The sequence below is a fragment of the Loxodonta africana genome, chromosome 18, assembly GCF_030014295.1.
Source record: "Loxodonta africana isolate mLoxAfr1 chromosome 18, mLoxAfr1.hap2, whole genome shotgun sequence".
Lineage (NCBI taxonomy): Eukaryota > Metazoa > Chordata > Mammalia > Proboscidea > Elephantidae > Loxodonta > Loxodonta africana.
In genome coordinates this window covers 32,527,085-32,537,185 of record NC_087359.1, presented here as the reverse complement: position 1 = coordinate 32,537,185, position 10,101 = coordinate 32,527,085, and the positions used below count along the sequence as shown (strand labels likewise).

The window sequence follows — 10,101 nt, the reverse complement described above, 5'->3', positions numbered from 1 at the left end:
CGACCATATAATTTACTGTCCAAACGAAATTTATTGATTTCCTGGGCAAGCCAGGAAGTATGTTCACCCCAGTGAACATGAATGTGAACGTGATTTGAATATTGTAAAGCTCTCGTACATATTACTGCAGATGCCTGGAGAAGTTGTTCTCAACCTCCCTAACTTTCTGGGCTGAGGTCTGCCCTCTCCCGTCAGAGCCAGCATCAGAGAGGCAGGAAGACCCTGCCTCTTCCTCCCTGGCCTGCCTGTCCCCCTGAATGACCATTTCATTTACCTTGCCAACTGTCAGGGATTGAATTGTGTCCCCCAAAAATATCTGTCAACTTGGCTAGGTCATGACTCCCACCACTGTATGATTGTCTACCATTTTGTCATCTGATGCGATTTCACTATGTGTTGTAAATCTCATCCCTTTAGATGTGACGAGATGGACTAGCAGCAGTTACACTGATGAGTGGAAACCCTGGTGGCATAGTGGTTAAGAGACATGGCTGCTAACCAAAAGGTCAGTGGTTTGAATCCACCAGGCGCTCCTTGGAAACTCTACGGGGGCAGTTCTACTCTGTCTTACAGGGACGCTATGAATTGGAAACAACTCAACAGTGGTGGGTTTGGGTTTTTTTGGTTTTTTATAGTGATGAGATCTACAAGATTAGATAGTGTTTTAAACCAATCCCTTTTGAGATATAAAAGAGAGAAGCAAGCAGAAAGACATGGGGACCTCATGCCACCAAGAAAGCAGCACCGGGAGCAGAGCACGTCCTTTGGACTTGAAGTTCTCATGCTGAGATGCTCCCAGACCAAGAGAAGACCGATGACAAGGACCTTCCTCCAGAGCTGACAGAAAAAGGCTCCTCCTGGACCCAATGCCCTGAATTTGGACTTCTAGCCTACTGGACTGTGAGAAAATAAACTTCTGTTTGTTAAAGCCATCCACTTGTGGTATTTCTGTTATAGCAGCACTAGATGACTAAGACAATATTGGTACCAGGAGTGGGGTGCTGCTCTAATAAAAATGTGGAAGTGGTTTTGAAACTGTGAATGGATGGAGGACTCAGAAGAAAATGAGGGGAGCTGTTACAATGGAGACAGGCAAATGGTGAGAAGAGGCAGCAGAGGACCGGCAGCAGCAGAAGACTGGCAGCAGCAGAGGACCGGGAGAACAAGAAAATCAGTGCAAGACAGCGCTGGAGCTGACCCATGGAGCAAGAGAGCTGAGTACCTGTGCAAAGGAGGCTTCCTGGCAGAATGGGGTGCCTCCAGGAGCTAATCCGTGGAGCTAGGCTTGCCGACCCACGGAGCGAGAAACCTGAGTGCCTTCTGGCCAAAGTTTACTGGCAGAGTGGGATGCCTCCAGGCACTGATTGGTGGAGCTACAGAGCTTTGAAACACTTGCCCCAGCAGGGCAGATGTGGGTGTGAGGCCCGAGGGCCAAGAGGCCAAGAAACCAGGAAGCAGAAGCTGAAGAGACAAGGAACACAGGGACCTCCATTCAGAATCCAGAGAGTGTGGCCAATACCTAGAGTCTGGAGGGCAGGGCTATTGTGTAAATGGTCTCAGAGAACAGAGGATTATTTTCAAGCCTTGAGGGCTAATGTAATATGTTCTGCTGACTTGCCTGGTGCTGTTACACCTTCTTTCCCTCCAATTTGTAATGTAAGACACCAACTGAGACATGCTTCCCCCCACAGAAGTCGAAGGATAGGGGACTCTGGGGTCCAGGGGTGGCCTCAGCTGAGGGCCTGGACCCCAATCAGAGGGTATCAGCAGAGACAGAGGCTGGCCCTAGCTTGGGGCTGGGGGTTGGCCCAGCACCTTCTCTGCACCAGGATCATGACTCTGGGCAAACTGTTTACCAGAGCAGCAGAGGGGCCTATTTATAGCCCCAGCTGCTCCTCTCTCGGGCTCACACATGAGGGGGCAGGGTGGCTCTTCAGAGGAAGGGTGGTAGCTGGGCCGAGGGAACCTGGCTCTGCCCAGGTGTCCCTATCAGGACCCCTGTACCCCTCCCCATGGCAAGGGAGACCTTCCCGTTCACCTCCTCCACGCTGCGCTCTCTCCACCTACAGCGAGAGTGGTTGGAGTGGGAGGACAGGCGGCGGGCTATCACACAGCAGTGCCGGAGCCGCAGGTGCCCCCCCAGCCCACGAGCCCGACTCACTAGGCCTCGCCGTTCCTGCCGCGACCCAGCTGTCCACAATGCCCTGTTCTCGGGTGACCTGCAGCAGGTCCAAGCCCTGTTCCAAGATGAAGAGGCTGCCAACATGATTGTGGAGACCGTGAGCAACCAGCTGGCCTGGTCAGCCGAACAGGGTAGGGAGCACCAGGTGGGGGCAGAAGAGGAGGGAGAGAGAAGAGCAATGGAGGGGGAGTCTAGGTGCCATCCCCCTTCCAGGCCGTAGACCGAACTATCCCTTTCCACTCCCTCCTAAACAGAGATGAGGCAGTTAGTGGTTTGTATGTCTTTTCAGAATTAAAAGAGTTTTTTTCTGACTATAAACTTAATAATCATACCTATTAAGAGTAAAACAGTTATATTCTAACACAATTTTTCTCTGTATATACATATCCACAGATGACTCTTTTTCTTTTATAGAATGAGATACTCCACCTTCTGTTTCATAATCTGCATTTTTTCATGTGATAACCTGCATTTTTTCATGTGATAATCTGCATTTTCCATGTCAGTAAATATAGCCCACATAATATTTTAAATAGGTGCATAAATTCTACTGTGTGCCGGTGCCGTGATTTATTTCACTAACCCCCAAGTAGATTGGGTTCCTTTTTTTTTTTGCAATTTTAAATAACAATATGATGAACATCTTTGTGCACTTGCAAGATGATTTCCTTAGGAAGCCAGAGGGTTTCTACATATAAACCAAATACCTCAACTGAGGCAGCCCTGTTCTTAAGATCCATAGGAGATTGCCTGAACCCCAGCCATGAATTTTGGGGTTTGAAATCCTTGGGAGAACTTATGCTGTCACAGTCACCAACCAGTTAAACCAGTTGTCACGGAGTCGATTCCGACTCATGGAGACTCCATGTAGCCAGAGCAGAACTGTGCTCCACTGGGCTTTCAAAGACTGATTTTTCAGAAGTAGATCACCAGGCCTTACTTCTGAGGTGCCTCTGGGTATACCTGAACTTCCAACCTTTCAGTTAGCAACCAAGAGCGTTACTCATTCACACCACCCAGGGACTCTCGTAGTCACCACAGGCTCTAAATTCTTGCCTGGCTGTAACAGTTCAGTTTGGGTGTGACCCCACTCCTGGCATCCTGATCTTGTCCTGCAGCATTTCTGTCATCCCCAAAATGAAACTCAACCTCTCATTAATTTCAAACCTAAACACAAAGCAAAACAAAATTCGGCTTTACCCAAGATTTAGGAAGACCAGATTTATTTTGCTGCAATGCAAACAATTTACAATTCACTATTACTGCAGTGGAAGCCCTGGTGGTATAGTGGTTAAGTGCTACGGCTGCTAACCAAAGGGTCAGCAGTTCAAATCTGCTGGGCACTCCTTGGAAACTCTATGGGGTAGTTCTACTCTGCCCTGTAGGGTCACTGTGAGTTGGAATCGACCCAATGGCACTGGGTTTGGGTTCTTTTTTCTTTTTTTTGGTATTACTGCAACGTATTTGGTTTTTCTTAGGCATCTATGTCCTTTAAACAAGTCTTGACCATTTCCACAGCTTGGGGTACAAAAACAGTCACAAGGATCAACCTTTCTCCCTACCCTTTCTCCCCGCTTCTCCTATTCCTCGCCCCCCCCGCCCCGCCCCACACTTCCCACCTATCACCCAAGGAGTATCTTTAAACTCCAATCTCCAAACTTCTCGGGTTCTGCTCCTTCACCACTCCCAAGCTGGGCTCCAGGCTCTTCTGTGTATAAATAACATCCCTCCACACCCAAAGTCAGAGGGCCCAGGTGAACAAAAAGAGCCATCAACTCTATTAGCAGCTCAAAGATCCACCCTTCTAAGTTGGCTCTTGTGGTTATAAAGAGCAATTAATTTTTTTTCCTGGACACACATGCTGTGGTTACAGATTGCCAAGAACAGCTTACACTCCCACTACAGGGCTTGCCGGAACCCTCGTCTGTGGTACTGGCACAGTGTCTATGCTCAGGAAACTGCGAAGGAAAGGCCAGCCACTGGCCACAGACCGGCATCCCCACTCCCTGCCCTACCCGCCAGTCTCCCACGCTCCCATCCCAACACTGCCTGCTCTCCCCAGGGTTCTGGGTGATGACCCCCAAGACCAAGCAGACGTCGCCTCTCACCATCGCTGCAGCCCGAGGCTATACTGACTGCGCCCGCTATCTGATCCTGCAGGGAGCTGAGCTGGACACCCGCATCGGGGGCCGGGCTGCCTTGCACGAGGCCTGCACCGGATCCCAATCTGACTGCGTGCAGCTGTTGCTGACCTTTGGTGCCAAGGCCAACGTGCTGTCCGAGGAGGGCACTGCCCCCCTGCACCTCTGCACAGCCCCCGAGTCTTTGCAGTAGGTGCCCAGGGGTTGAAATGGTCGGGGAGGTATGTGTGTGTGTCCAGCTCACATGGCCAGGAGAAGGGGAGAACTTGACATCTATATGTAGCTTTGTAGTCCCCGAAGCACCTCGCATACATTACATGTATTCCCACAATAACCGGGGAGACAGGCCTCATTCTATGAATAAGAAAAACTGAGACTCAAAAATTGACTGACTTGTCCAAGGTCACATCCGCTAGGCCCCGGGGTTAGAGGCCCTGTTGCTTTTTGGAAAAACCCCTTTCCTACTGTACTCTCCTATTCCCTGTGAATCTTCGGTAGCCAAATTCTAGCTGTTTCAAAGTGGACACCAAAAAAGACCTATCCCAGTGTTTCCCAACGTCAGAGTAAGGCCCCATTATCTCCTCCTCCCACTTTCTAAGGTTAACAGCTCTTGGACTCCTTGCTTGATGGTATTTGCACTCTCACAAATCAGGTCTATAGACCTGGAGGTGGCAAGGACTCAAGGGTTCCTGGAAGACACTCTGCAGCTCACCTGCTGGGGACCTGTCCCCAGCTGCAGCTAGATCAGTTATGGACCTAGAAGTGATCCAGGTTTGCCAGTCCTTTCTTGGGTTCTTATGCACACATGGTGTACTTTTACACAGACTCTATATCCTATTAAGGTGAGAACAGCTGCTTTTTAGAACCCTACTGAATGAGCTTTAAAGTGTTACTTATATTTAGCATTCAGAAACCAAAATTAGCCCATGATTAGAATTTACTGAGGAAATAAATTCAGTCATTTATGGAAGACTGGCTGCTGCTCAACCGTTGGCCACCGAACAAAGCGTCTACTGGACCTAAGTCTACTGGACCTGCGCAGTGCAGGAGCGCTGGGATTCCGGCCATTTGGGGGAAGGACACCCGCTTATCAGGGCTTCCTCAGGGTCCAAGAAGCTGCTCCTGAATTTCCAAGCCACTGCCATTCTGGCTTTTTAATTATAAATTACTGTTGGTTTAGTTTCCTTATTAATAATTTAGCTTGTTGCATCTTTCGTTTACCCCGTAGTGCATAAGGATGCATATTTGTAGCAAAGGTGTTTTGAGCTATAATTTTTCCAGGAACTAGAAGACCGTGAACCATGTGCTCCCCAAACCTGTGTTTTGTTGAATTTTGTTTTCTCTGGTGAAAAGTGGAGTGTGTGGGTCCCGAAAGGCCTTCCCTTGCCTGAGTGGGTGTGGCTGGTCTAGAAGAGTGGTCTTCTAGTTTTGGGGGCAGGAAGAAAAATGTCTATTTTTAATATCTAGTATTCTATTACTTTTTCCTTGTAGCTCACACTCTTTAATTTTCTGTGCCTCTTAATGTACATTTTAATATGTTTTCCAAGTTTTGCACCATCGAAATGTTAAGAGACCACTGACAAATGACTCAGAACCAGGCCTTGGGGTCCCCCTCTGGGGTTGCCAGGTTAGACTCTGGGAGGGACTGCCTGGGGCAGTGAGTTCTGATTCTGACACAACCATTACCTTGCTGTGTGTTTTGGCTTCACTGAAACCTTTCGAGTCTGAAGCTTTTCATCTGAAAACCCAAGGCATGCCTGGTGGCTTCCATGGTCCTTCTGACTCTGCTGTCTGTCATGGCCCTCTGTGATTCTGATAACAGACACCAGGCTGGACCTCGACGCGAGGGCGTGGGAAGAAAAGGGGTGAAGATGACAGCAGGCTTCCTGCACAAGGAAGCTGAGGGATTCCCAGGTCAGACCTTGGACCCTCAAGATTTGCCCTTGGGCCTTGCATCTGCCCCTAGGTGTGCCAAGCTGCTGCTGGAAGCGGGAGCGACAGTGAACCTGGCAGCACAGGACAGCGAAGAGACGCCCCTACATGTGGCGGCTGCGCGCGGCCTAGAGGCGCATGTGGCTCTCTACCTGGAGCACGGCGCCGAGGTGGGCTTGCGCACCAGCCAGGGCGAAACCGCCCTAAACGCGGCGTGCGCGGCGGCTGAGGACCCAGGCCGCGGCCGGCAGCAAGAGGCCGTGGCACGCCGGCTGCTGGAGGCCGGTGCTGATGCTCGGGCGGCGGGCCGCAAGCGCCATACACCACTGCACAATGCCTGTGCCAATGGCTGCGGGGGCCTGGCCGAGCTGCTGTTGCGCCACGGGGCCTGCGCTGGGGTCCGCAACGGGGCGGGCCACACACCCATGGACTGTGCTCTGCAGGCCATCCAGGATGCCCCCAACTGGGAGCCTGAGGTCCTCTTCGCGGCGCTCTTGGACTATGGGGCCCAGCCTGTGCGCCCTGAGGTGGGTGGAGAACCAGTCTCAGGGGAAGAGAAGGGTCTAAGAGACTGGAACTAAAGGCCCACCCTCTGGCCAGAGGTCTGTCTCCACCTTGGGAGGAGGTCCACAGTGCTATGTGGATGAAGGGGCGGCGGCGGAGGGCTAGGTCCATGGGAGGAAAAGAACCTCCAAGGAAACTGTCTGAGGCCCAGAGGTTGGAGCATACTTGAAGGTTGGAGTAAATTGAAGCTTGGAAAAGGATGAGGAGAGACTCAGACCTTAGACCCCAAATTAGGGGGTGAGGTGGGAGGTAGGGGGTGGGTTAGGCTAGATTTGGGTCTACCATTGGTTGGAGAACCATGGTGCCTTGAGACCCTCTTTTGATTCCTAGATGCTGAAACTGTGTGCCTCCTTCCCTCGGGCCCTGGAAGTCCTGCTTAATGCCTACCCTTGTGTACCATCCTGTGATACCTGGGTTGAGGCAGTGCTTCCAGAACTGTGGCAGGTATGTCCACCTCAGGGACAAAGCTCTTTCCTGGCCCCCACAGGGGATCTGGAGACAAGGCATGAGCCACAGACCTGTCCAACCAGGACGGGCTTCCTGGGGAGGAGCAGGGGGTCTGAAGGGCTGGAGGAAGATGGGCAGAGTGAAGCTCCTGAGTTCCAGCTCCCTAAGAGCTCAGACTGACCTCTGATTCCACACCCCTCTCCAGCCTCTCTCACCTGCATCAGCACAGACATTGACCAGTCTGTCACCTGTGACACTTAGGGGTACTGTGTCAGCCTTTCTGGAGTGAGGGTGGGTGCAGACATAGCTAAGACCCTGCCCTGCAGTGCGGTCCCAGTCCCCATCACCCCTACAGGACCTCTCTGGCTCACAACCTGAGTCTTGAGATGCACCAGAGACCCAGGTGGGTGCATGTTGGAAAAATCTCTGGCTTCCCCCACTACTGGGTCGCCCCCAGATGGGAGGGCAAAAAGTTAAGAGTGCTGGGCCATCTAACCCTATTTCACTCCTGACCTAGGAGCATGAAGCCTTCTACCACTCGGCCCTGCACATGGTGAACCAGCCCAGGCGGCTGCAGCACCTGGCCCGGCTGGCTGTGCGTGCTCAGTTGGGTGGCTGTTGCCGCCAGGCTGCCACCCAGCTCCCACTGCCACCGCTCCTCAGGGAATATCTGCTGCTGCGTGTGGAGGGACGCATCCAGTGAGCCCCATGGCCAGGCTGTGCCCACAGCTTCTGCCCCCTGCATCTGTACCCGCCAACACTAGAGGATCAGTCCCTGGCCCTTTCCCACCCTCCCCATGCCTTCCCTGGCCAGCTCATTCCTCTGCTGGCTCCCTGGGCTACCTGCTGACCTCCAGCCAGCCCTGAGCTTCAGATCTTTTCTCCAGCGGGAAGGTCTACAGAACCACCTGCCTCCTCCTTTGCTAAGTGGAGGGCCCCTGCAACCAGGTCCCCAACCAGGAGACAGTGATTCTTGTTGCCTCCTCCCCTGCTACCCATGTACCTGTTCAGCCTCCTAAAGAGTGATGAACTCTACCTTTACCTGCACTGCCTCTGCCTGACCTGCTTTTATCATTTCAAGGAGGACCTCACTGACTGGTCTGGAATGATCTTTGGGAATCACAGCTCTGATCATGCCCTTCAGTGGCTCCTCAGGCTGAAATCCAAACTCCTCAACAACGCTGACAAAGCTTCTAGACCCTGGCCTCTACCCCACTTTCTGGCCTCCTAATCCCTTTCTCCCTTCTGAGGTTCTAGCTTTAGGAAACTGTTTCCTGGTTGTTGGATCTGCCCTGCTTTTCTTTGCTTCCAGGCATTTGCATGTGCTGTTCCCTTTGTTTGGTATACCCTTCCTGCATTTTTTGGCCTGGACAAGGCTGATCTGACCCTCAACACTCAGCTCAAATACCACTGTCTGTGCTTAGCAGTGTACTTACTTAAGTAAGTGTCTGTGTCTGTTTCAACTAGACTGAGGCTGGGACTGTCTTCCTTAAACAGTCATTTCAGTAAATGGTTTTTGAGGGAGGAGGAAATGCTTGAGGCCGGGACCATTTATGGTTATGTCCCCAAAGTGATGCATGGTCTTTTAAAAAGTGGTCACCAGGCTCATGGTCCCTGAGAGCCCATAACAGGTGGACCAGACACTAGCCGTACCCTCTTTCTCTCACTTGCTTCTCTGGTTCCAGAGTTAAAAATACTACCATTCATCTTTAAAAAAAAAAAAAAAAAACTTTAGGAAGACGCAAATAAATGATATGTGCACAGAACCAAGGTGTGGATGTTGTTGGATTTAAATGTGATGGAGACACCTACCACCCCATGGTTGTTTTTCTCCCTTTGTGCTCTTGCAAGTTCTCTGCACTGAGCAACTCTTAACTCTGGTAATAGGAAAAAGATTATAGGAACAACACAGATCCCTCACAGACCCAGAGCTGACAGTACCTACCGCAGGAGAGAACTGGGAAGGGGCTCCCAGCAGCCTCCTCTCCTGTCCTTTTGCTGGAGGACCCTGAGCTCTCACAAGGCGGAGATGATCAGGAGACCTGGGGTTTACCTCCTGCAGCCATTGCCCTGTCCTTTTTCTGTGGAGTCTCTATGGAGATTTCCTTTTACCTGTTTGTTTGTTTTTTGCACAAAGGCAGTCTTTTACGTTGTCTTGCAAGGCAGCAACTTCTCCTTTCTGGATAGGGTATTTGATTTAATTTCACAGAGCCAGGGGGCCTGAAAAAAGAAAGGAACTTCCCCAAATCCTAGGCCCTGGCTGGAAGCTTCCTGTGAAAGGAGGATGCCAGCTGTCCACACCTTGACAGCAGGCAGGCCCCAGCCAGCTGGGCCTTTTCCTTTGTATTTATGACTACAACAAGATACCTGTTTTAAAAAAACAAAAGTCACGTGTGATTATGTATATTATTTTAGGATAGGAAATCTTCCAGGGTAAAAGCATAAAAGAAAAAAGACTGGTGGATCGGCTATAGAAGAAGTGTGAATTTGGTTATTAAAAAAAAAACATAAACACAAGTAAAAAAGGCAAAATGTTAGAAAAACCATGCGCAGCTAAAAGACTTCATTTCCTCCATCTGTGAGGACAGGATAGCCATCACACCTTCACACAAAGGTATAAAAATACCTAAGATTAATAGTTTAGGAAAAATAAACATCGCATAAACTATATCATGAAAAATGTCCAGGGAGTTATGACCCATTAAAATACACTGTGTTGTTTGTTTTTAGTTATTATTATTACATTTAAATGAGACCAGAGTTGGGCAGTGATATAGTCCCTTTTCTCTTGTAATCTCTCCACCCTCAAAACTCACTCCTGAAAGCTTTTCAAAA

At 50.4% G+C, this 10,101-nt stretch overlaps 1 protein-coding gene across 1 annotated transcript; it reads left to right on the top strand.

Annotated features, from left to right (window-relative positions):
* Positions 1 to 1,882: 1,882 nt before the first annotated feature.
* ASB16 (ankyrin repeat and SOCS box containing 16) lies at positions 1,883 to 8,318 on the top strand. Its single transcript, XM_064270301.1, has 5 exons — positions 1,883 to 2,313; positions 4,245 to 4,512; positions 6,290 to 6,782; positions 7,150 to 7,263; positions 7,784 to 8,318. The coding sequence occupies exons 1-5, from the start codon at positions 2,013 to 2,015 to the stop codon at positions 7,967 to 7,969; spliced, it is 1,362 nt and encodes a 453-aa protein (XP_064126371.1). The 5' UTR covers positions 1,883 to 2,012; the 3' UTR covers positions 7,970 to 8,318.
* Positions 8,319 to 10,101: the final 1,783 nt, after the last annotated feature.